Here is a 27,415-nt window from a genome sequence, read left to right as displayed (position 1 = left end):
ATGTAAAGAAAATTGGACAATAAATACTTTATGGACAACACATAAGAGAGGCTATACACTGATTTTATGCAAGGCATTTTTTAATTTACATCATGTGACTTAATACGTGAAGAGAATCTGTAAGATTGTACTGTTTATGCCATGTGTTGCTATACTATTGAATAAATGTGCCTTTGGGTAAGATATTTCTCAACTGATTATTTTAACTTATTTGTCATTAAAAGTTTAACAGGTTTAACATGTAATTATAATAAAAAAAATTGCCCGGACGTACGTAGCTTCACACGTACGTAGTATCACACGTTCATTGATCACGATGTCTGCTCACGGAAAAGTACGCGACCATCGGCACGACTGATTGCTTAGTTTGCAAAGCAGATGCACAAATCACACCTCATAGACAAGATGATGACGTCAATGTACCGCGAGAGCGATTCGAAATTAGACCTCTACGTGTAATTTTTCGACTCAATCTCGCGATACGTTGACGTCATCAACGTATGATGTGGGTTCTCGCAGCGTTTCATGAAGTCGAACATGCCTAATAACACATGACAAAAGACAACATGTTAAAACACAATAAAGATGGTAAAGAAAGTGTTTCTCATAGCGAAGCACTGCGTTCAGACGGACTGAAAATTAGAACTTGTTTAACATTTAATATTATAAAGCATAGCTTTTAGGAGCCGTATCCGGGGGTGTGTTCAATTATTTCTACATAAACATGCATGCACATTTTGTTCTAAATTGACAGACCTTCATAAAAATGTATACCAATGGTTTTATTATAGCAAAAGTGTAGTAACTATGGTTTTTGATTTAACAACAACAATTAACATCAAAAGGAAATGAAGTTCGTTGCAAAACGAGATAAATCCATTTTTTTACATTTTTGTCAAAACATGTTTATTATTATGTTATCATGTTATTATTTTGTTTTATGGTGCTACTTAGCTGTATTATTTAAGTTATGAAGGTTTTAAATCAAAACAAACCAACTGCAGTTGCATTGAAATTAACTGTAATGCACAACCAAAAAACTAGATTTCTGAACAATTAAAAAAACGGTGGTTATCTCGTTTTGCAACAAAACTCTTCAAATTATCTGCTAAGATAATAACAACCAATGATAATTATTTTAATAATTTAATAATAATTATACTTATTTTAATAATTCAAATATTTAAAAAAATATTATTACTATGATGAATGAATCAGAAATCAGAAAGAGCTTTATTGCCAAGAATGCTTGCACATATGAGGAATTTGTTTTAGTGACATAAGCTTCCAGTACACAAAGACACCAACACACAGACAAAAAATGTAGGCAAATAAATAGGTGTGTAAACAATTGTGCTATAAATGACAATTGAATAGGATTAAATAAGATGCAGGGATGTACTAGAATGGAGGGGTAACACATAAATATAAGGATATTGCACTTTTTTGCATAAGTATGAGTGGGGAACATTTAACTGTTCATGAGGTAGATTGCCTGGGGGAAGAAACTGTTTTTGTGCCTTACTGTTCTGGTATTCGCGGCTCTGAAACGCCGGCCAGATGGCAAAAGTTCAAAAATGGGGTGACTTGAATGTGAGGGATCCAAGAATAAATGGCAAAATAATGGGGGCTAGCTAGAAAATATGGGGCTTGTGTGGGTTTTTTTGTGGGCAAGCCCACAAAAAACCTCATTGGGCGCAAAAGGGCAAAGTAATAGGGGGCCTGCATGGGCTAGCCCATATGGGCCCTGTTTGGGTTTTCTGTGGGCAAGCCCACAAAAAAACCCTCATGGGGCCCAAAAGGGCAAAGTCTTGGGGGCCCGCATGGGCTAGCCCAGAGTGGGCTTGCCCATAGTAAACCCATATAGGGCCCCCAAAGGGCAACCTTCTGGAGGGAAGAGGTGAGGGGGGCAGTGCAGCAGAGGACAAGACAGCACTGCTTTCTTGTAGGGCCTGTGGTGACTTGCGGTATTCCTCTACCAGAGAGACCATAAGATTTGTTGCGTATCCTTAAGGAGAAAAATGTTTAAAACACATTTAGTAAAATGGTTGACTCACATAAAAAAATGATAGATTCACATTAAAAAGATTGAAAAACTAAGTGAAACTACTAACCGTAAGATGGTTTCTCCTTGATGGGGTGGACTACCCAGCCACCTTTCTGAAACCGCCGGTAGCGAACGGCGTAGGGTGCCTCACCCTCACTGGTTCGAGCTACATCTCTGTTGCCATTACTATTGTAATGTAGGGCTGCTAAGAGAAGTCTGTACGAGATAAGTAGATAAAACATTAGGTCTCCAAAGCTAACCCAATGCAGTGAAATGCAAAAGACATGACATTAATGTTTTCAGTTGAAATGGGTCTAAGACAATGACTCATCTTTGCAATTATATTTTTGCAAACAATATGTTATGCTGTTATCAATCTATAACACTTTGGTCTGCTATACAAGACTGCATTAGTTTTTAGCCATTCACATTCTGTCATCATTTACATGCTACAAATGTATTGCAATATCCAGAAATTGAAAAAAAAAAAACTAATTTTATGAGGGAATGGTATAGTAGGGTAGGAAGGGGGGGCCCACCTGCACCCGAAAGGTATATTTTTTTAACCTAGTTTTTTGTAATCCTTAAGGTGTCTAGAAAAGGAATTTTGATGTTCCCCATGCAAATTATTGTCCCATGTGTGATTTTTTGTATCATCTTTTGTGTCCGTGCTTGATTTTCGGCTGTGAAAAAGGAAAACTTCAAATCAACACAGAATCTGCACAATACATTCCACAGACACAATCCACCCCATGCCCCCCCCGTCCCTGCACGAGGAATTGATACATATGAGGACCGTCATGACCAGACGATGCACAATGCACAAAAACTCAAACAAACACAAAAAAATGTAAATAAAATTATGACATTGGATCACTGGAACTCCTCCCCCATGGACCCTATTGATATATGTCTTCTAACTTTTGTATTTTTACAGTCTGTAAGATGTCCAATAAACAAACGCTGATGATCCACACCCGAAACATTGTCACGTGTATGTCTTTTCTGGCTATATTGGTTGCCTCCCTGGATTTCCAAAAAAAGCAAAAAAGAACATTTACATAATGTCTTTATCAGACACCTGAAGCATTACAAATTTATACCAGTTTGAAAAACATATTCCACATTAAAATATTGTGCCAAGTTTTTTATTTAGATTGGAATCAATTTGAAACTTAGAGCAATAAGTGTGGTCGAAAGTTAATAACTCTGAAGGCCTTCAGAAAGTCCAGACTTAGCAAGCCCAAAATACAAAAAAGCTGTTTGGAGTAATCCAGTGCCACACTGTATCAGTGCTGGCCCATCTTCCCAGCTTCTCTTTTTTTGCAATTGATGCATGCTAATCATCCTCAAAAAAGAGAAGAGTGATATCGATGGTGAGTCTGAAAAATATACTCCTCTACCAAGTTTGAAGCTGCCTTGAAGACATTAAGGAAAAATAAAGTCAATACTGTTATACTATAATAGCTTATTGGCTAGTTGGTGATCATTGCTAATCATGCCCAAGTCAAAGAAAGACATGGAAGAAAATGATAGTGAGCCTGAAGAGTTTAATCCTGCTACAAAGAAATCCAAGAGAGATGATGGTGTCAAATAATAATAATAATTAGTTACATTTATATAGCGCTTTCCGGCAGCACTCAAAGCGATTTACATATGAAAGGGGGATTCTCCTCAACCACCACCAATGTGCAGCATCCACCTGGATGATGCGACGGCAGCCATATTGCGCCAGAACACCCATCACACACCAGCTTATTATTGGAGAGGAGACAGAGTGATATAGCCAATTAGTATGAGGGATGATTAGTAGGCCAACGGGCAAGTTTGGCCAGGATGCCGGGGCACACCCCTACTCTTTTTCGCAAGACATCCTGGGATTTTTAATGACCACAGAGAGTCAGGACCTTGGTTTAACGTCTCATCCGAAGGACCACACTGATGGCCATGTGAGAAGGACTATGTGAGATACCTCAGTTGGATTCAACCCAGGAAGAGACTGACAGCCGGGTTGTTCTGTACTTGCTGTATGCCGCTCAACTGGGGCACAAGGTGGCTGTGGTGAGGACTGCAGACAAAGACATTTTCTTCATCCTCCTACACCACGCCCAATCCGTCCCGCTGACCACCTACGTCGACATTGGGATCGGAAAACACAGGCAGATCCTAAATGTCAGCGAACTGGCAGAATGTAAGGGGGCAGACTACTGCACAATACTCGGCCTCTACATCTTCCCAGGGAAAGCTTTACAAGTACCTTTAGAGGCAAAGGGAAGGTTGGATCTCTGAAAAAGCTGCAGAGTAATCCAAGTACCATGCAGCCTTCAAGTGAGTTTTTTCAAGGCAGATATTCTGTAGCATGTAATGGCAATAACAGTTTTTTACAGATGCTAGGACACATTTCTCAATACATAGGTCACTTTTGCAAAACTCTTCACACAGTTCTCCTAACCAACTTTCAGCTTGGCAAAGCAGTTCATTTCACATTCAAAATCATGCTGAAAAGAATGATTGGAGAGGATGAGACGCTTACCACCAGATCCAAGGTGGATCTGTCCGGGCTCCCTCCTTGCAGAGACAACCTGGTCCCACATATCAACTGTGTCAACCACCGTCTGGCCATCTACAAGAGAGCCACACCGATATTCTGGTGTCCCAAGCCCCATGATCCTGGCCAAGGCTGGGAAAAGACTGAAGAGGGTACTCTGGAACCAGTGTGGTCTTGTGGATCTATCCTCCCCACTTCACTCACTGGCTTGCTGGAGGAAACAGTCGAGGAGATGGATGGAGATGGTGAAGACGACGAGGAGCAAGAGATCGATTATGAAGACCTGGGCTGTTTCTCAAATTTCAAGAACGCAAAGAACGGGCTTGCGTCCTTGTGGAGATTGAACTTGCCAGGCGACCTCGGAAGAACGAACTCAGAAGGTCGCGAGAACACAGTACGCACTTATGAGAATTGAGATGTGTGCGATCTTCCTGTTGGTCACCTGACCTCCGCCATTGTTTTGCCTCAATGACTTTTGGGGCGTAAAGCGATTTCAGCGCGCAAGTCTGCACTCGATGCATCTTCGATATCAAGAACACATCCGGGTATTTTCATGCGTCCTCTGTACTTGCGTTCTTGAGAATTGGAATTAACTTCGACTGTTAATGATGACGTAGAGCGAGGACACGAGAACGCAAGATCGCTGAAGAACGCATATTGAGAAACAGCCCTGCTGTATGATGAATAGACTTCATTGCCCTTGACCTTTTGACCTTTGATTAGAATCACTTTTTTCTATTTTAGTTTATTCAAATGGGGATTTGTTATACCCTATATATACACATATTTGACTATATGAGTGGTTTTCTCTTTTGTTTCTATAAATATAATACCAAAATAACGGTTTGAATAGTAACTCCTTATTATGGAAGATGTTCAGTTGGACCAACATGTGACAATATTTTAAGTAGGGATCATCAACATTTGCCTCCTAGACATCCCAAAGACTGCAAAAACACAAAAGCCAGAAAACATACACCAATAGGGTCCATAGGGGAGAAGTTAGACTGATCCAAGGTCACAGATTTTTTTTAATTATTTGTGTTTATTTGAGTTTTAATGCACCATACATCATCTAATCATGACAATCCTCATATCTATCAATTCCTTATGCAAAGATTAAGAGAAAATGGGGTGGATTGTGTCTGTAGGATGTATTGTTCAGATTCTATGTAGATTTAAAGTTTACATTTTTCACAGCTGAATATCAAGCACGGTCACAAAAGATGATACAAAAAAATCACACATGGGACAATAATTTGCATGGGGAACATCAAAATTCCTTTTCTAGACACCTTAAGGATTACAAAAAACTAGGTTAAAAAAATATACCTCTCGGGTGCAGGTGAACCCCCCCCTCCTACCAGACTTAGTAGGCCTCCAGGGAGAATTTCTGATGCTGAGGTGACAATTGTTGAATATCCTTTACCAGTGCTTTCCTGGCAGCTACACTCTCCAGTTTAGTGGCTGCTGGTGATCCTGAATAAAACATATTCTGTCATATAGTCTGTCACATTTCAATAATACAAGTCATTTTTAGTACACACTATTGATAAAACCAAACTAAACTTAACAGGCACAGACCTGCCAACCTTGGAGTTTTTTTTGAGTACAGTAGCATCGGCCGAAAGGACAGAACACGGGTTTTTAACATCTAATTTAACACATGCACGCGCACACACCTCTCGGTAACTTTCAAGGTAACATGCTGCACATTACACTCACTTTTTTCCCATCCTGCCATAATCTGCTTTAAAAATAATTATAAATGTGAATAAAATTTGCCAAACATGGTGATTAATAACATTATTATTGTTAAATACTGTATTCTCCAAAGTTTAGCATGTCTGCACAAACACTGTTAAATAGTGATATTCCTGTTAAATAGTGGGTGATAGTTCATCCACAAATGACATTCTGTTATCATTAACTCATCCTCATATTATTCCTAACCTTAATGATTTCAGGGGTGCAAACTCATCAGGGGTGAAAAAACATATATACATATATATATATATATATATACATATACATATACATATATATATATATATATATATACATATACATATATATATATATGATTTTAGCATTTTAATTTAAATCAAATTTGAACCTGTTAGCATAGTTAATGCAACATCAATTACTAACATCAATTACTGTAATTACATAAACAAGAATTAATGAATGCTTATATACAATATAATGTTCATTTTTTGTTCATAATGCATTTACTAATTTGAACAAATACAACCTTTTTGTAAAGTGTTTGTTAAACATGTTTATAATGTCCTCAGTTGTTCTGTGTTGTGCATGTGAGTGGTCACAAGAGGGCACCAAAGTGTAAGCTATGTAAAACGCGTTTGCGTTAATGTTTGTCCCCTGTGGGTTATGGTAGATCAGTGTGTGTGTGTGTGTGTGTTCATCTCTGCATGTATGTAGAGCTGCTCTGACCGTGAGAACATGGCCTGATTACCATATGGGCAAATGGGGCAGTTGCCCCGGGGCCTCCGGCCACCAGGGGGCCCCCGACGATATGTCATGTAACGTGCATTTTTTACATTTTTTTTTTGCACAACGACATCAAATACAAAACACATTTTGTACAAATAACTTATTTTGATGTAATCTGCATTTATGCCACTAAAATAAATTAAAATGTGCAAGTCAACAATCCAATGTTTACACACTCACTGTATAAGCGTGACAAGTTGACCAATTAAATAGTGTGAATAATTTCTACCAGAAGACATGCCCTTACGATTGATACAATGGTATGGGAGGGCGGGTTTAATGTCAATTCTTGACAAAATTAAGAAAAAAAAAAATGTAGCTAGACCGCAAAACCAGAAAACATAATGGATCGACGCATTCCTACCGGAAACATTAAACGAAAGCAAAAAAAAAAAAAGTGGAGAAAGAAGCTTTTTTTAAAGGAGGTTGCTAGTTGCTCGTTAGAGAAGGCACCTGTTGTAATCTTAGCAATGAGGCTGATTGTGACACCAGTCCCGCTTGCGAGCCCGAGCCGCCGGAGAGTCTCTCGCCACCACCTGAAGCAAGCAGTGCTTCATGCGACACGGTCCCAGAGGTTAGTGCCAACAGCTCAACACAACCTGTGGAAATATAAATGACCCGTCTTTGTGGGGCACAAAAGACGAACGACTTCTTACAGTAAGACCCTTGATTGTTGCCCTAAGACCAGGGGCTTCACTAGACCCCTTTTACTGGGGCAGTTAACTAGTGCAATCCTTTGCAAAGACAATCGCGGCAAAAACGGGTCTATATGCAATGTAGTTACCCAATTTACGCTTGTAAAAGCAACGAAGCAGTCGCATTGACGCGTGCACGCACATATCCATGTCCGCGCGCGTCTTTGCGTTCATCAGCGCACAACCGCACTCAAAAGGTGACGCCACGCGAGTGAGTTAGCTTATGAAAACATGACAAGACCAAAGTAAGTTTCTAATAATAATGATAATCTTTTTGATTACTCGATCATTATTGCAGACCTGCCAACCTTGGAAATTTTTTTTGAGTAGCAACTTACTGCAGCGGCGCAGCGCGAGGTTAGGCACATTTGCTGATCAGTAGTGATTGAGTTCACATGATCACTTATTACTAAGCACATAGTTCCCACTCACCACCATATCTAGTTTTTTAACATAAAAGTAGGCTATGAAGAACTATTTTAATGAAAAGGCAATCCCAAAAAATATGCTTCTTAAACAAAACTTAAACATAATTGAAAATTGTATTGGCCTATGGCATATGTCTTAAATACATGGGACATTATAAATAACAAAGAATCAACAAATAGCAGGCTATATCCTTGCTTTATTTTCCAGCAGGCACGTTGACATGAAGCTCCACTGGGGCAAAGGCCTCCCACTACTTTCTCTTTAACATACCTAACATGAACAGTATTAATATGTTTTAAGGCATAAATGCCATGTTAGCAGATTTGCATTCTACAGAACTGATGATAATGAGTCTTTTATAAAAATGTACAATAACATTACTTAGCTACTACAATAAAAAGCATATGTGCATGATCATTTGATTATATTATCTGCATAGTGTCTAAACCTGCTGAAAAAAACAGCATAGACCAGCATAATTCCCATGCTGGTTTGGTGCTGGTTTAGCTGGTGGTCACCAGCATACAGAACCAAAACACAACACATGCTGGTCTTGCTGGTGCTGGTATGCTGATGACCACCAGCTAAACCAGCACCAAACCAGCATGAGAATTAAGCTGGTCTATGCTGATGGTCACCAGCACCCAAACAAATGCTGGTATACTGTTTTTTTCAGCAGTGATACCAACTGTTTATGTAGTGTCCTAAAGTAGATCTAGTGAACTAAACAGTGATTTCATATCTGACAATACAGAAGAGTACACAAACATGTTTTGATTTTCTCAGCAATAATGCAAAGCTCTATACTTGGTTTTGACTGGCTGAGCATATAGTTCGTTTTACCTCCCTCACCATCTATACTTTCTGCACCTTTCTCTGCACAAAAAAAATTGGATGTACATAGACAGGAGCCAGTAACAATCGAGTAAGAATAAGATTGATATTATTTAGAAACTTACTTTTGTTTTGTCATGTTTTCTCGCGTGCTGTCGTGTGCTCTTCTGAGTGAGCGACTGCGTGCTACAAAAAGTAAACACAGACGCTCCGCTCGCGGACATAAATTTCTGCGTGCTCGCGCAAGTTTGTCTTTTCCGTTAACGTGGGACTGCAACGCGTTTACAAGCGTGAATTACTTTTCATATAGCTCCGTTTTTGCCGCGATTAGCAGTGTAAATTAATATACTGGCAAATAAAGTAAACACTTAAACTTGGAGAGCAACATAGGACACTGGGTACAACAGATTTACACTGGGGCACGTGCAACAGTAAAATGGGTCTACACGCCCCGGTTGGCAGGCTTATTAAAATAGATGCAATTCACAATTCCCATAGCCTGCCCATTTACCTTTAAAACGGTGTTTAGAACCATCATCCATGTAAAACAATTCACAGTATGAAGATGGACAGAGATGAAAACCATTCGTTATTTTCGTTATTCGTTTTGACGGCTCTCCGCCTTAAAGAGTTTAAAAATAGTGCTATGATTGGTCGACGTTGTTTTTTACCAACAGGTTGCTGCCCAATGGGGTTACACCCATAGACGAGTTGCCTAGTGCGCAAATGCACAGACAGTTGAACTCAAAGCCATCAATGGCTTTTCGCGTATTTTGAAGTGACAAATCGTAGCAGCGTAGTTTGGTGTCTAAATGCGTATCTCCTACGCAAAATGCGTAAAGGTTGGCAGGTCTGTTATTGGCTTCTGTAGATGTACATCACAAATGTTTTGTGCAAAGCAGGGAAAGGGAAGAAGAAAAATGATGAGTTTAAGGGAGGTAAGACAAACTACATCATCACCCTGTCAGGGATCAAACATTAGAGGAAAAATCTCAGGGAAACTATTCGTCAAATCTATAGAATTGCATTGTTGCTGAGAAAATCAACACATGTATGTGTTATACTGTTCTGTATTTTCAAATGAATTTAATATTTAGTTTACTAATATTTATCTCTAGGACACTAACTTACATAACAGTTAGCAGTAACTATGACTGAGATTATTTAGTATAGCAGTCATAAAATGATAAAATTGATATCATTGTATAATGTAGAAAATAATTCTCTGCTGTCATTATTTCCAAACATGCTATTCCATTTATGCCTCCAAAAACATGTTAATAATCTTAGGTATGATGAAGATTACACTTGTATATGTATCTTTCGCAGTAACTGTTGCACTGTAGAATAGTGGGTTAAGCAAAAGACATTGTATAGAAGTGTTGCACACTTCTTGCACACAGCAGGCTTTCAAAAAAAGTCAGCAAAAAATGGGGGGCCTGTGCCCCAGTAGAGCTTTATGTCTAGCAACGCCCCTGCCTAAGACCTTTTTTGACTTGTTTTCGCAAATGGCAAGAATAAAAAACGAACTCCGAACAAGTACATTCTAAGGCATAGAATTATACTGTGTATTCTTTTCATATTGTATATTAAAATTGATTTAATACCTAATTACATAAATATTGTGTACTTTTACTTTTCTGGAGTAAAAGTACGAAAGTACTTTTTTGTTTTTACTTAAGTAAAAAAAACTAGATGTTTAATGTACTTAAAGATTAAATATAAACCAAAAACTTGAAATTATGAAATGTAGTGGAGTAAAAATTAAGATAATATGCTTAGGAATGTATGTTTTCAAAGAAAAACACTGATAAAATACAAATACTTAAAGTATTTTTACTTTCTACATAAAAGTAAATTAAGTAGCCTAGTGTCCGCCTCTGGAGTTGATAGGAAGAGGAATGGGAGGGGCCTATGATGTCTTTGTGCCCAGGGGCCCAGAATTTGTTAATCCGGTCCTGCGTGAGAATGCTGTGTCAGAGAGACAGCAAGCTCAAATCGCGGCAGTGGCAGCTAGTAGTGGCACTTACGGCATCAGTAGTGGCACTTCCGGCATCTGGCTCATTTTGAGGCATCTAGTAGTGGCACTTGAGGCATCTGACTTATTTTGTTTGTGGCACCTCCGGCATCTTAAGGCAGCTAATCGTGGCACTTCCGGCATCGGACTCATTTTGAGGCAGCTAGTGGTGGCACCGTGACTTTTTGAGGCAGCTGACAGTTTTTGTGTCATTTAGGGATGGCACTTCAGCGTCATATATTTGTACCAGCTGTTTTACGCAGTCTTTGTGCTGTCGTGCTGGCTGTCAGTTGGCCATTTTGAGATGCCTCGGGAACTATGGGGAACTAGGTGCCACAACTCTTGGCACTATGGCATTTTGCTGGCGTTCATTTAATTCACGCGAGGTGCGTGTGTGTGTGTGCACGCTGGCTGACAGTCGTTTATAGGTGCGGGCATTTCGAGATGCCACGGTTACTCTTGAGATGCCACCACTCTGCCCAACGGAATAGAAATAATAGAATTCTAGTTTTCTCACTTTGTTCATCTTATTATTTTAGCGGGCAGACTGAGAAGCACGTGGCTAAAATGTTTCTAATTTATTTAAACAGTATTTTAAAACTAGGAAACCCCCTCTTTTACCAATTATTACAGTATTGCAATTCTCTTGTCTACCGGTAGGTGCCCCCAAGCACAAACGGGAAACGCCGGGGCCAAGACTATATCAAGTTCTGATATAAGGTTTCTCAAATAAAAAATACCATACTGTTATTACTTGTCTTTGACCACACAGGGTGGAGATTCACATGTACCCCAGGGCCAGCAGTGCAGCACTGTACATTAACACCTGTGATCTTAATGTGAATAAATGTTCAAAATAAATTTTGAATGAATCTTTTTAGTTATTGTGTTGTGAATGTAAAACTTTTTAAAAGAATAAGTAAAAGAAAAACGTCACAGTTTGTTTATCAGACCAAACAACCAAGATATGTTTCATATCCACAATTGATTTGTTGCAAAAAGAGCATTATGTGTACTAATGCTTGGTATTTGTCACTTTATGTACTGTAAGTGAAACATTCTCATTCTCCACCACCACGATGTGCATGTGTGTGTCATATGAATAAACAGAATATATAAAATATTAAAATAATGTAACTATATGTAATTATACCGGCACAGAATCATATAACAATTAGTTATTACAGTGAAATTCCTGTTATTTTCGAATTTCTTGTTACTATAGGCTACTCATTGTGCACTGTTTTCCTCGTTCATACTGTTTATTGAGCAACTGTACACCTTATAAAATTTTCTATTTTGTGATTGTATGTATTTTACTGCATATAGAGTATATATTATATATTTTATTGTCTTGATTTAATTTATTGTAAAGTAATCTATTGTAGGGGTGTGCAGCGGAGTCAGTATTTGTATCTGTATTTTTATCTGTAACAATCACCTTTAAGCGTTTATTGTGTCTTTCAGCACAGTTACATATGTGACCCATTCTGTCTAAATGAGTGGGATGTTTTCAGAAAAAATAAGTAGCCAACATTAATCCCTCGTTTAGCGATTCAAATACTTAAACATCTATTAATTAAACATACGTTTTCTGAGAGTGAAATGATTAATACTAAGATGCGTGTCATGTCTGACATCTTGGTTTCGGTTTAAAAACATGCAGGAAATAAATAAAATAAAATGCAGGACTTGCTTGATGTTTAAAGAGTTATTAAGAGAGATAAGTTTTAAGTTAAAAAGTTATTAAGATCGACAAGACTCGCGCTGACTGACAGATCCGAAACGCAACACACAGACACGCAAGTACATGCACTGACAGAATAGTTCAAAAACAAATTTACGAAAGCATAATAAGCATTACTACAAACTTGCTGAGCTCATTATTAACTATGTCCATAGCCTACAGCGTTTGCGCGAACAGAACGAATTGTTTAAAAAAACTTCCTTATTAATTTTCATCTAAATTAATAAATAATCAGATATTCGTTTAAAATTTCAAATAACAGTATGCTCTATTATTTTAAAGTCAGTTTTGACTTAGTTCAAAACAAGCAAAATTATTTTAAACAATAAGGCAATTAGAAAGATTTAATTCAAATGTTTCAGTTGTTATTTACCTACTTTATTTTTTATGTTAATTGTAATTCATGTCATAATCTTCAGTTTAAATTTTGCTTTTAAAATGTTACATTTTCATATTTTTATCTATTTACTTATTTATTGTATATTCACCTAGATTGACAATGAAGCTTGCTTTAACTATAAGATCATCTGTGACCGAAGTCACGGAGACACGGAGTTATTAACGAATATTTTATTATCAGAGTGCAGCATTTTATCAAGGTTTTCTGGTCTTGTGTAATTAAATAATAATAATAAAAAAACTAAAAGGCTCATTTTTACAGTTGGGTTAAAAGAAGTTTGATATTAGCAGCGTTTTAAAACTAATTCCAAAACAGCTCGCGTTTCTAAGGGACACGCAGAAAATGTCATCCATGTAATTTTATAGATTGCACTCATTCACTTCACACACATATTATACATGCTTTAAGGGGTGTATAATTTAGCGCTGTTCCAGTAAACACGTGATTATGTCTGGCCGAATATTTTTTCTGTTATTCGGATGAATTCGTTATTCGTTTTAAAGCCATTATCCGTGCCCTTCCGAAAAATTATGAATTAAAATATTTAAATGATGTGTAAAAACTAAATTCAAATAGAAGGGTTAAACTAAAACTGAAAATGATTTCATAACTTTTCCGTATTACTTAGTTTAATCTGCAGAAAAAAAAGATATTTAAAAATAAAATTGACAACCAACAACTCGCAGGGGGCACAATAAGTAAAAGCATAGGCGGTGTTTCTCGTTTGTGCTTGGGGGCACCTACCGGACCGGTAGACAAGAGAATTGCAATACTGTAAGATTAGTAAAAGAGGGGGGCTTCCTGGTTTTAAAATACTGTTTAAATAAATTAGAAATATTTTAGCCACGTGTTTCTCAGTCCGCCCGCCAAAACAATAAGATAAGATGAACAAAGTGAGAAAACTAGAATTCTATTATTTCTATTCCGAGGGGCAGAGTGGTGGCATCTCAAGAGTAACCGTGGCATCTCGAAATGCCCGCACCTATAAACGACTGTCAGCCAGCGTGCGCGCACAATCATGACAACACACTCACACATGGCCGACTGACAGCCAGCACGCAAACATTATGACAGCACAAAAACCGCGTAAACAGCTGGTACAAATATACGACGCGGTGCTACCCCTAAATGACACAAAAATTGTCAGCTGCCTCAAAAAGTCACGGTGCCACCACTAGCTGCCTCAAGATGAGTCCGATGCCGGAAGTGCCACGATTAGCTGCCTTAAGATGCCGGAGGCGCCACAAACAAGATAAGTCAGATGCCTCAAGTGCCACTACTAAATGCCTCAAAATGAGCCAGATGCCGGAAGTGCCACCACTAGCTGCCACTACTTTGTTCATCTTGCCACTACTAGCTGCCACTGCCGCGATTTGAGCTTGACCCTACTGCTGTGTCAACCGCAGCAAGTTAATAAATATACTTTAAGATTAATCTCCATCATCATTTACTTCCGAATGCATGGCAAGCTGCATCAGCAGTGTAGCACAACTCAACAGTGTTACAGAAATTTGTATTTTTATTATTATTTAGTAGTACACATAAACATAATTCAGGGTTTGTTCTGATCACAGTCAAAGCTCTAATAATACAGTATATGAATATAAACCCTGAACGAGCAACTCGAATCAAACTTGTGTACAATTCGACGTACAAATCTTATTAAAGGTAGAAAAGTGATTTAGTTAAGAGCAGTGAGAGATTTTCTCTCAATGCTGTTTGATTAACAAGAGTGACAGACAGGATTAAAACTAGGTAACTTCCCCTTTTAGACTGAAGTCTGGATCTAATATACTGTTAACACATGCGTTTTCTGTTTTAGTTGTTTACATTCTCTTAAGACCTAAATGTTCGTGTTTATGAAGAGACTTGCAAAAGATGGGAATTTTGACGCGTGTATGCATTTAAGGCTAATACAACAGCAAAATACTCACAAGCTTAATGAGAAGCGGATACACGGCTTGCACGCTCCTCTTAAACAGAAACAGGTATATAGCGCATATAGCACTGTTGTCAACGGCTTAAAATCACTTAACTTAAAACTGGGGTGCGTGAACAAATGTTAAGCTTTATGACCACGCGCACAGCAACGTGACGTGGGCGCGTAACCTCAAATGAGAAAATACTACGCAGGGCTCGACATAAGGGACTGCCCGGTTGCCCGGGGCTAGTGTGAGAGAAGCTCGGGCCAGTAAATCCTATTGTCACTTGCCCGATCGGGCCAGTGCTTCACCCTCAGTCACTAAAATATATTATCGGTCTGCTGCTATTTGTCTGTATGTACTCTTACGCAATGTTACCCTCGAGACGCATTTTAAGCGGCGCGAACGTAAAATTCTTAGCAATATCATAAAGTTTAGAGTTAACACTGCTTTAAATTCAACCATAACTGTGACAGTAGTGCTCTTTACTGTCTGTCTGTCTTTAATTTATTGTAGCTTTGTTTACAGTACAGTACAGAAAGGCATAGGCACCTATCACGTGGGCGCTCGAGACACGAGATATTCTCCATGTATAAAACTTTATTTGATGTGGTTTGTATATGACGTTTTATTTTATTGACAAATTTTTTTTTTATTGACAATTATCAAGAGTGCGTTATTTCAGAGCGCATTTAATCCGCTTCACTCGGATGTCAGGTGGATTCCCTCACTATTTCTGTTGCTTGTTTTGAGTACTTCGCGCGACAGAGGCGTCACCAGGTTTTTGCGTAGTTTAGAGTGACAAATCGTACCACCGTACTTTGAGGTCAAAATGACATGGATTAAAGTGAAAAAAATTCTTCTGACTGAAATTTTTCTCAAGCCAAGTCATATTCCTTGTAAATAGGCAAGACCAATAGCATTCTAAGGGCAGATGTTTTTTGCCATTAATGCCATATTGAAGTCTACTGTGGCATTTATAGGGGTGCCAACTGTCACTGTGAAATACAGCAGCAGTGCGAGTATGTTTTTTTCTGTGAATAAACAGTGTTAACACTTAATTACAACAAATTATAGGTTTATTAATAGTTTGTTAATTTACAGCTTTACTTTTAACACAGTCCTTTAATTGAAGCATTACCTTTAATATTTGTCTAAAACAAAAGACTTGTGACTCCTGCACTAACAGTTAAAAACGTTATCCCGTCATGTTAATCTACTTGTGACAAACTAAAAAAATTGATTCTGTAAGATGTAGTTTGCAGGGCATTTCAGATTAAGGTGAAACAGCTAAATAACTCACTATATAAAAAGAAATGAACTAACATCAATTACTTTAATGACATAAACATGAATTAATAAATGCTTATATACTCTATATTTTTCATAGTTTGTTCGTGTTATATAATGCATTTAATAATGTGAACAAATACAACTTTTTTAAAAGTGGTACAGAAATGTTTATATCATATCATTCAGTACACATAAACGAACAATCCAGGGTCTGTTCTGCTCACACAACCGCTTACAGTCACAGCTCTAATACAGTAACGTTATGTATGAATATAAACCCTGAACGAGCAACTCGAATAAAACTCGTGTATAATTCGCACAGGATGCCTGTAATCATGACAGTTGTACATTGAATGACTGTACCCTTTATCAACAAATTATTATTTTACAATAGAGGCTGAGCTGAGGTGCTATTTTATGCGCAATGTTAAACTTAAAACAACGCATTGTGCGCAACGTGCGTATAATACACAATAACAAAATTCAAGCTCACTAAGGAAAAACAGTCAGTGATAAAATAAGGATAATAAACAATAATGTATAGTAAATGTATAAATTGATTTAGTCAAGAGCAATGAGAGATTAATTCTTTGATTAACATTAGTGACAGATATAAGCAAAAAAGGTAACTTTAACTTACCCTTTTTTCTGCTGTTTACTTAAATGGTCGTGTTTGAGGATACTTGCAAAGACGGGATTTTTGACGCATAACCTTATGTGTATTTAAGGCAAATAAAGCGGCAAAAATACTCACAAGCTCAAAGAGAAGCGAATGCGCGACTTGCTTATTCCCCTCATACAGAAACAGCGCGCACATTTAACACTGTTGTTATTGTTTCAATTTAAAATCACTTGTTTTTAAATGCGGATACATGTACAAACGTCAAGATTTCCTGACCACGCGCACATGCAACTGCAAGAACTGACAGGTGGATGACATCAAAGTACTGCGAGAGCATTTCGGAAGCAGTCTCGTCTAATGAGTTCTCGGTTCGCTCTCACTGGATTTTGATGTCATCTGACTGCCTTTTGGTTCTTGTGGCGCCACGTGAAGTTTACCCATGAGTTTAACAAACTCGTTGTTTCAGCCACTAATTAGATCAGCATAGCAGTCAAAAACGATCACGTACGAGACAAATCAATTACCCCCAAAATACAGGACCCTAGGCTTACTGTGCAAAGACACGTAAATTACCTGGCTGTTTGATTTTCTTATCCCACGAACTGAAAGGCTTGCCAATCTTCCTCATTTCGCTAAGTCAAGTTAATCTCCATTGGTCTTATACACCTTTATCGATGTCCAAAACATCGGATCCTTCCTACATTACAAGTATGTCCATGCTAGCAGAAATAAAGTTTTACCTCAGCTTAACGTGAGATACAGCCAGAAAACCCGGAGTGGATCTGGTGTGTAGTGATTAGAACGCTTACAGTGGAGAGAGGAACGTGATTTGGCTCCACTCCAGGCTTTGATCACATTCCACTTAACAAGGTGAATACACTGCGTCTTTATGAAAAGTTAATTTAATAATTTTGCAACTGACGGAAATCCGTCGTAGACTCGCTGCAATCGACGGAAATCCGTCGCTACGACGGAGAACTTTAATCCATGAAATGAGTACCTGCTACGCAAAATGAGTACAGGTTGGCAGGTCTGCAAGCACTGAAAAAAGTTTAGCCTCAAAACATTTTACATCTTCTTTTAACATAGGCTATTATATTTTACCTGGTTCCAGCCACTTCCTGTCTCTTGCCTCTCCTTCCAACGGTGGATGTGCGCAGCTGGTAAATGCAGGAGTGCTGTGTTCATGTATGTCCTGTGCATGATTTATCATACTCTGCAATTTTGCCTTCATCTCATCTGGATCTCCTGTATGGGTGGAAGCTGCAGTCCAATAAAGATGGTTGATAATGGCTGGCCTCCACAGCTTGAGATCTTCACAGTTCCTCTCTTTTGCAGCTGCATCCAGTGCTTTCTGTATACCTGTTCCAGAGCAGACAAACAGAGCAAACTAATTTTTAGGAAAGTGAATTTAAAGGGACACTTCACCCATTTGCATTAAACTTTGTATAGTTAGAACCCCAGTCATGTTTTTGAATGGTCATGCATCATTCCCTCTGTCTCCCCTGAGACAGGAGAAATATGGATTTCAGTGTTGCACTTCCTTCTTTCAATGATGTAAAAATCATAATTTTGCATCATTGAAAGAAGGAAGTCCTATATCTTTGTTGAGGGGGTGAGACTACAAACACAAATTTTCTCTGTCAAATAGGCACCAAATTCGACAATTATGTTACATTTCGACTACAAATATAATCCACTTTAATAAAGATTAATGTTTCCACTGGTGAAATGCTCCTTTAACTACAAAAAAGTTTGATATGTAGAACTACCCACATCACAATACATACTTTTACCAATATGCCAGACATCAAAGAAATGCCTTGTTCCTTCTGAACACATTTCTTCACGCACCCACTTGGCCACCTAAAACACAAATTGATTTTTAAAGAATTTAGAATTGATTTTGAGTGATACTGTGCCTTTCAATGCTGATCAGCTTTAGATCTCTCCTAGCATCATTACCTGCCGATTTCTGTCTGTTATCAGAGCAGACACTTGCATGTCTTGGTCCATTAGGAACTGCATACTCCGCTTTAGACCCTCTAGCTCACACCAAGAGCTGCTTGGGACTTCTGAGCTCTGTAATACCAACTGATTACTGAACAGTAACAGTAATATCCGTAACCAAATCAGACACAAGATTTCTGTGTGACATCAACGTACTTGGACAAGCTGAACATCCAAAACTTTGTTAATTCGATCCTCAATCAAGGAGTAGCTACCATATTTCGCACAGTGTCCAGGAGAATCTGATCTAAGAACGTACATTTAGAGGTTAATGCAAAAACAAATTGACCTGTTCAACATCAGTGACGTGAGCTGAACCATTCTACACTGAAAACAATCTCTAGTTGCGCATGATTGAATTAGGTTTTCTTAAAATAATTTTTCTTAAACTTTTGGATTTACATTATTTAATTATGTACACCAGTTCAACATGATTGAATCGTGTTTTCTTAAAATTAAATGAATTTTAATTTATGTTCATTTTATTTTAAGAAATATAATTATAATTTAATTCTGTGCAATCGATGTCCAGAAATTATTTTTTTCAGTGTACCTGCAGTCACCAGACAAGATCAATCCACCCCCAGTCTCCTTCAACTCCCTGATGATCCCCCTCTGCTCATTCCTCCAGGCCTGCATGATGGTAGGGATAGTGTATAAGCGCTGATGGTGGAAAAAAGTGCCGGGACTTATGCACTGCAGTCCAAACAGCTTCAGCATCCTGATTGTCTGAGTAGCCATGCAACCTGAGAAGTGGATGGCACCGCTGAGTAAAAGGTTGCAGGCAGGCATGTTTCGATGCACCTTCTCTTGGTTTTGCCAGTAACGCCTCATAACCACAAGTTTTGCAGGCCTGAAAGATGAGAGAAGATTTAATACTCAAGCAGCTTTAAGATGAGCCAGTAAAAAACTGTATAGTTAAGACACAAATAATTAATATACATACTGTGCATTCACAGACTATAATTCAGCTCCTCATACATAGACAGTTGACAAATAAGACATTACCTGCTTGACTTTTATAAATGTTCCTTCCGGGTGTCCCTGGGTTTCCCCACAGCATACAGGGCAAACCGTGAACAAGGTCAGCAACTGCCTCTGGCAAACAATGAACTTGTCAACAGCACTGAAAACAAGAAAAGGAAAACACACATTAATTCTGACTATGACATTTTTTTGATACACAATCAGAAACATTTTCCATGAATAAAAAAGGTTTTTACTTTGGGTCACTGAGAGATTCCAGCTCTTCTGGTTCCTCCTCAGAGGGCTCACTCAACATCTCCTCTCCTGGACTCCATGACATATCACCAGAATGGTTGATGATATCAGAAAATGAACATTCATCATCACTTTGTTGAGGACTGGCCAGTGGAGTTGATCTGTGATGCTCAAACCTTTCGGTTTAACTCCCCACATCCACCATCTGACAGGGTATCTGCACATTTTTAACAGCAAATTTAATGACTTTTAAGACCTTTTTAAGTCCTCTAAAATAAAAATTTAAGACTTTAACATACAAAACAGGAAAATGTTCAGCGTGACACGACACAGAATTGTGTGTTGAAGCATAGCACGGCACAGCTCGCCTGAGCCACACTCAAGACACATCACAGGGAAACAATAACTTTTATACTAAGTGCTAATTCGCCTAACAATTCTGACATGGTTGACTGTGTATGTAAAAATCTGCCTTTAAGGTACTTCAGTTAATTTCTAAATTCTGGCCCCTCTTAGCATTTTGAAAAAGACATGGAGGATAGCCCAGAACATTACAAAATAGGGGTGTGACGAATCACAAAACTCATGGTTCAGATCACATTACGGTTTTTGAGGCACAGATCTGATAATTTTTCAGATCAGCAAAAAAGGGGTGGGAAACATTTAGTAACAAATTAAGAAATTACAAACATTTATAAAAAAGAACAAAGTTGCACATTAGGTAAAGTCTTTGTATAAATTAAATATGATTTTTTTTAGAGCTACAGAAGGGATTTTCTCTTTGTCTTGGGTTGTTTGAACATTAATGACACAGACTTAAGTAGGGCTGTGCGATTTAGGGAGAAAATCTAATTGCGCCTTTTCTGCCAAGAATTGCGATTGCGATTCGATATGCGATTAAATTTTGTAGCAGATGCAATGCGCATCTGCCTCTTTAGATCGTTAGATCTTACTGATACTGCTTATGGGTCTGGTGATTTAACTGTATTCTTATGTTTTTGTTTTGTTTTTTTTGTGAAAATAAGGAAACAAAAACAAAGAAATTAAGAATATAATTAACACTTCTTATTGTATGAAATGTAAAATGGTCTTTAGCTTGGACTAACACTGTAACAGTATTTAAATAAGTGGGTTCATTATAGCTGCAACTTTAACAACAATTTAAAATATTTAAATGGGTGACTGAGTTTTACTGAAAAGATTTGAATGCATGTTTGGTTTTTTTTGTAAACAAAGAACTGTAATACTCAACTTCATAACTATCCAAATATTAAAAAGCTACATTTGGGATTTTTAAAATGAATATAAAATCCAAATGCGTTCAATGTCATGTCATTTCATTCAAGTGACATTAGCAACCCAGTTAAATGGTATTTTAGTTTGTTTTAAATAAGGAGACAGGCTGTAAGCGTTGTTGGGCGTGTGTGTGTGTGTGTGTAAAACGCATCATCCGTTTTGAGAGACGCGGGCGTGAAGTCTTGCGATGCGGACTTGCGGAGACAGGCGTTAGTATTTAATAAGCATAGAGACACAGGCTTGCGCGTGTGCGTCAAGTTTAAACACCTTGTTTGTTGTGGAAGACGCGCACGAAAAGTCTTGCGATGTGGACTTGCGGAGACAGGCGGGAGTATTTAATAAGCATAGAGACACAGGCTTGCGCGTGTGCGTCAAGTTTAAACACCTTGTCTGTTGTGGAAGACGCACGTGCAAAGTCTTGCAATAGGGAAACGGGCGCGAGTATTTAACAAGCATTGTCCACACGGATACGCGGATCACTGTATACGCATAAATTTGTTATCGTATTGGCGTTTCATCCACACGGATCCGGTGTTTTGGGAGACTGAATCCGCTATTTTTTGAAACCGGGTCCTAAAGTGGATAAATCTGAAACCGACACCCATGCGGTTTCGTCTGTACATCCAATCCGTATATTTTGTGAAGCGAAAACGTCATCACATCACGTGTCGGAAGCATCACACGTAACAGAAACAACAATAACGGCGAACTACGTGATTGTGTTCGTGCTACAGAAGCTACTAAAGCCTACTAGCTTTATTACAGCAAAATCTATTGCTTCTATGCAATTGTGGTGACCAACAAGCGATAATGGACAACACCATACGTTGGTTATGCGCATGCTCAAAGTCTTCTTCTCCGTGTATAGTGTATATCTGTGTCAGAATTACAGCGCCCCATACTGGTCCGGCATACTACACCGCTTTCAGTCGGTTTCAGTGGGTTCGTGTTTACGGATTATTTTTTTAGAGCAAGGAAAAAAAATGATCGGATAGGGAATGCACCGGCTTCGTGTGGACATAGCCTAAGAGACACAGGCTGCGCGCATGCTTTAAATTGAAACCCCTCGTCAGTTTAGGAGAAGCGCTGTTTTGGTTTGACGTGCCTCTCACGGAGAAAACACAGACATACTTGCGCTCGCTCAATTGGTTAGACTGCCACAAACCTCTCTGCATATTTCTCAAATCGCATCATATCGCATCCTTTCGCGATTTGCTAATCGCAACGTTGCACATCGCGATTGCGGTTCGATTTCGATTAATCGCCCAGCCTAAGTAGGTTAATTGAGTTATATTGTATTTTAACACAACTTAATTATATTTTTACATATTATCTGTTTTGTTGTCGGACATGTATATCAGGGCTCTCAAGTTTTACCAAAAGTTTGGAGTGAGATGTCAGGAGAGGGATATTTGCAACAGTGACCCTTGGCCCCACCCAATTCTCAAGTTTTTGCTACCTGTTTAATTTTACCTAATGTTTAGTAAACAAACCGTTAATGGGCCCCATTGAATTTCATATTATACTTTATCCTTACTATGGAAGTGAATGGGGCTCATTAAAGGTTTGATTACAAACATTCCTCAAAATATCTTCCTTTGTGTTTTTTAGAACAAAGAAATGTATACAGGTTTGTAAAAACGTGAGAGTGAGAAAATTATGACAGTATTGTTATTTTTGGTTGAACTATCCCTTTAAAGTGCCCTATTTTCACAAAATAGTTTTGTACATAATACAATGTTTCTACTTCAGTACTGTAATCTTAAAAACATCTAAGTGTCATTATCAGTGTTATTTTGAGATTACATTAATATGAACCGAAATGCATTTAACATATCTCGTATTACTAAAATGTATACCACTTGAAGTTAATATGTACTCATCTTTCATACAAAGATGGGTTCAAATTTATTTCAAGTGGTACCTACATACATTTTTAAATTACATTTTAGCATATTTCATATTAATGTACTAAAGAACAAAAAAATGTAGGCTATATTAAGTACAACATTAGTACATGAAAATAGAGCACCTTAAGTGGATTGAGCTTACTGTACACATACAGAATTGCAGAACATTTAATGATGAAAGGGCAATAATAATGAAATGCATCTCTATTACATTTTATGTATTTCAGGAAGCCTCTAGTACTTTTCTTAATTTCAGGTAACTAAAGCTTCTGGTTGCAAAGCTGTTGGAGTTTTTGACTGAATCAATAATAATTTAGCACGAATTTGGCTTTATTCCCCAATATTAGCTTTCATTGTCTTTGATCAAAGGCAATGATTTCGTCCCGGAATCGCTGCAAAAAAAAAAAAAAAAAAAACGACAAGTGGATGACATCAGAGTAACGCGAGAGGGATTTGAAATCAGCCTCCTTCGCAAGATTTCTCGCGGTACCCTGATGTCATCTGCGTGTCGGTTTTGTGGCGCTGCGTAAAGTTGAAAGCACACTTAAAAAACTCGAAGGAAGCAGCTGAACTCGACAGAACTGCCATGCGCGTCGTCCATTTATTGAATATAGCAGGACAATTTTTTACTTCTCAGCGTGAGAAATACAAGGTGTGCCGTGTGAACTGACTGAAATGCGTGTGTCTCACGGTCAATGCGTGAGACTTGAGAGCCTGTGTATATAAATAGGGTTACTGACTAAAAAATTTTGACTAAACACGACCCAATAACACGACCCTCGTGTTTAATCCAACCACGTTACTTACTGCTTAAATCCTGATTTATAGCAAAACGCTTCTGACAATATCAGCATATATTTACATTTAAGAGCTGATATAACATTACGAGGTGATTTTGGCTACATTATGGTCTCATGCAGTGCAGAGCTTTACCGTTGCTCTTCTCGTCTTTTTGTGTTATAAGCGCTTTTAAAAGTAAAAGTATTATTGTAGATCGCGTATATATAAAATATGAGAGAATAAACACTGGCAAGTTTTAATTCCTTCCCCCACGTGCCATGTGCTACACGACGCAGGATGAGAGAGAGAAAGCATGCGCACACGAAAGAGGCGCCGCTGAGCGCTCGAAACAATGAATAAAGCCGTTTTAATACTAAAATATTACAATTATAATACTACAAATACATATAGAAAATGTATGAAATATAACAATGTATGGGAAACACTGGATGATGAGTCTGAAAAGAAATTTAAGACCGTCTTAATGGAAATTCCAGATTTTAAGACATTTTAAGACCTTAAAAATCGAAAATTTTATTTAAGACGTTTTAAGACTTTTTAAGGACCCGCGGGGACCCTGTTTGGCTCTTCTCCAGGCTTTGATCACATACCAGAGACGAAAGATCTTTGATTATGTGCCCAGATATGCTAAAGCCCATATTTAAACTAACTAACGCGAACGCAGATAGAATTTCAATCAGAATATGACACCTGATAGTCTGAAAAAAAAAAAATAATAATAATTTGGAAAAAAATAATACCTCTAAGCCAAATTTAACACTTTTAATGGCCTTAAATTTGACAATTCTGATTTATCACTTTTTAATACTTTTTAAAACCTGCGGACACCCTGTATTTGTACATGTTGTGATTATACAAATCACAACATATAAATAGGAAAAAGTTGGCATTATTTTGTCACTTATTGGGAGCAGCATGCTAGCTGGAGCCATTTACTTCAAGTCTTTGTGCAAAGCTAAGCTAGCGGTGGGTGCGTCAGACAGAGTTATGGCATGCACAGAGATGAAAGGGGTATGTATGCACTTATCTAACTCTGGGGGTTACTGTGAATAAGATAAAAAATATAAGCCTTTAAGGTCAAAATAGTTATTCAACTTGCCAACTGTTATGTTGTTTCCAGCCATAGGTAGGAGGGAAGGGGGAGGAGGGTTTTTTGGAAGGTTTGTTGTGCGTTTTCTTCTTCTTCTTCGCCTGTGATGTTTGTGGTGCATTTTGGGTGTCTGATGAAGGGCACGATGCAGGGGATAATGGTGGTGATGGTGAAGTCAGGATGGTCTGTAAATGAAAAGTGTTTACAAAGATTAGTTTTCATATTGATCACATTGTAGAAAGTACAATGACTAACATCAGAACACCATAGCCCCCCACTCTTACTTGTCTTATGTAGTATTCAACAAGAGTATTGTTTTCATCCTTTAGATGGGTTGGGTGATGTCCTCTTGAAAAAACTTGAGTATTTTGTATGAGTCTTTATAGACCCTTTTACTCTTTGTACACAATGATGATGTGGCAACGTATGCGCACGCAGTTTGGCAACGGAAGTATGGCAAGAATCAGCAGTGAAGTAACACAGACAAAGTTAGTTATTTTAAAAAGTTGACTTATCAACTTTTTCAAGACATCTACCAGATCCGTATACTATAGTGGAGTGGATAGAAGACGTTAGCAGATGGCCAAATATAAAGTGGCCAGATACATATATACGTATATTAGTATATTATATTAGTGCAACCAAACGCAAGAACCAGACATTTTGATGCTGGGAAACCGTTTTAATAAACTTTCTGAGTTGCTAACAGGTTAGAACCACTGGGGAACAACAACACTTCCGTGGCCGAAATGCGCGCGCAAGCTATTTGATCACGTGGGCTGTAAAAGGGTCTGGAGGCCACCAAGCCATGCCTTCATCATATTTACCTGAGTGAAAAAAAACAGAAAATAAATTTTATTTGCTTAAATTACAAATGTTAATTAAAGGCTCTATTTTATGAATAGGTGTGTGTCCAAAAACACTTACTTCCTATCACTTTATTACTTAATAACCACTTTGTCTGACTGTCTACAGTGGCTGTGCACTTGTACTTAACTAAGCTCTTTGATTGACAGGTCTACTTTTAACGTTAGGCTACCATAAAAACGCACAACAAGAGCTGCCTTTAATTTTGAGCATGTCACTTCGACAAAATCATTAAAAATGCATTCAGAGTGTAAGGGGTTGATATCATAAAATGACAGATGTCATTTTTGTGTGGACAAAAGACAGTCCGTCAATTTATGACCGTTTACCTGGCTGTTTACCGAACGATCCCCTCACGTCTAAAATAGTGTCTAAAATAACTCACTGAAAAATATTTAATACGCAAACATATTAATAATAACTAGGTTTTGGGAAACGCACCCCAAGTCAACATTTATAACAAACCAAGGCTAAAAACATGTAACGTTGCCTCCGACGCCAATTTCTGTGATCCGTTTATCGAAAACATTTCCACAATCATATTTAATCAACATACCTTCGCGATTACACTGCCGGCTTGATGTGGACCAACAACTGCGTAACGTTAGATCTAGTGAAGAAAAAAAGAGGCGCTGTTGAGTTGTGCTAAACTACTGTTTGCAGCTAGCGATGCATTCGGAGGTAACGTAAGATGAGGATGGAAATGGGATGGCTGACGCCAAACAGTCGTTCCGAAGCTTTGCGAGATCCCGAAGCGCAGATGTGTCGAAACACTGATCCGAAGCTTGATTCAAAACACCCATGTCACGTGACTATGACCAAACGAAGCCTCGAAGTGTTTAAGCTTGTTCGACTTCATGCGGCGCCGTAAGAACCTTCAGCCGGATGACGTCAAAGTACCGCGAGAGCGATTTAAAGGAGATTCCTCCGTATGAGTTCGCAAATCGCTCTCGCGGTACTTTGACGTCATCCGGCTGAAGGTTCTTACGGCGCCGCATGAAGTCGAACAAGCCTATCCACTTAAGTGTTTCATCAGGTGTGGTCTGCCGAATCAGCGTTTGATTGGCACGGTGGGGAACAGATAACACAATCGCACATCTGTATAAAAGTGAAATAAACGCATATTGACCTTGTGGGTTTTGTGGGAGGAGT

The 27,415-nt window shown here is 38.3% G+C and overlaps 1 protein-coding gene across 7 annotated transcripts; it reads right to left on the bottom strand.

Moving 5' to 3' along the window:
• Positions 1 to 62: 62 nt before the first annotated feature.
• LOC129426364 (uncharacterized) lies at positions 63 to 27,136 on the bottom strand. Of its 7 annotated transcripts, none has more exons than XR_012367979.1 (13): positions 26,820 to 27,135; positions 25,681 to 26,223; positions 25,406 to 25,581; positions 20,302 to 20,516; positions 20,087 to 20,204; positions 19,632 to 19,931; positions 19,235 to 19,325; positions 19,034 to 19,150; positions 18,859 to 18,934; positions 18,173 to 18,430; positions 7,563 to 7,708; positions 2,115 to 2,263; positions 63 to 2,008 (listed from the first exon to the last, which is right to left on the bottom strand). XR_012367979.1 is itself a non-coding variant. In XM_073863577.1 (13 exons), exons 6-12 carry the CDS (start codon positions 19,910 to 19,912, stop codon positions 6,042 to 6,044), a joined length of 1,002 nt encoding a protein of 333 aa, XP_073719678.1. In that variant the 5' UTR covers positions 19,913 to 19,931; positions 20,087 to 20,204; positions 20,302 to 20,516; positions 25,406 to 25,581; positions 25,681 to 26,223; positions 26,820 to 27,136; the 3' UTR covers positions 2,117 to 2,263; positions 6,025 to 6,041. The 7 variants fall into 7 exon arrangements, 3 of the variants coding, with proteins under 3 accessions (XP_073719678.1, XP_073719680.1, XP_073719679.1); XR_012367980.1 differs by lacking the exon at positions 7,563 to 7,708 and adding an exon at positions 6,025 to 6,074 and having other exon boundaries at positions 26,820 to 27,133; XR_012367977.1 differs by lacking the exon at positions 63 to 2,008 and adding an exon at positions 5,928 to 6,074 and having other exon boundaries at positions 2,117 to 2,263; positions 26,820 to 27,136.
• Positions 27,137 to 27,415: the final 279 nt, after the last annotated feature.

The sequence above is a fragment of the Misgurnus anguillicaudatus genome, chromosome 25 (genome assembly GCF_027580225.2).
Source record: "Misgurnus anguillicaudatus chromosome 25, ASM2758022v2, whole genome shotgun sequence".
NCBI classification, from domain to species: domain Eukaryota; kingdom Metazoa; phylum Chordata; class Actinopteri; order Cypriniformes; family Cobitidae; genus Misgurnus; species Misgurnus anguillicaudatus.
Note: the sequence above shows the minus strand (reverse complement) of the source record. Positions and strands in the feature narration are given on the sequence as shown.

What these genes read in the sequence shown, in the direction of transcription:
- LOC129426364 (XM_073863577.1), bottom strand. Translation starts at nt 19,912, where the DNA reads ATGAGGCGTTACTGGCAAAACCAAGAGAAGGTGCATCGAAACATGCCT. An exon ending in CAGGAAGTGGCTGGAACCAG is followed by an intron (nt 7,709 to 18,172) that starts GTAAAATATAAT and finishes ATATTTCCACAG; the next exon opens with GTTGTGTTGAGCTGTTGGCA. An exon ending in CATTGCTAAGATTACAACAG is followed by an intron (nt 6,075 to 7,562) that starts GTGCCTTCTCTA and finishes TGTTTTATTCAG; the next exon opens with GATCACCAGCAGCCACTAAA.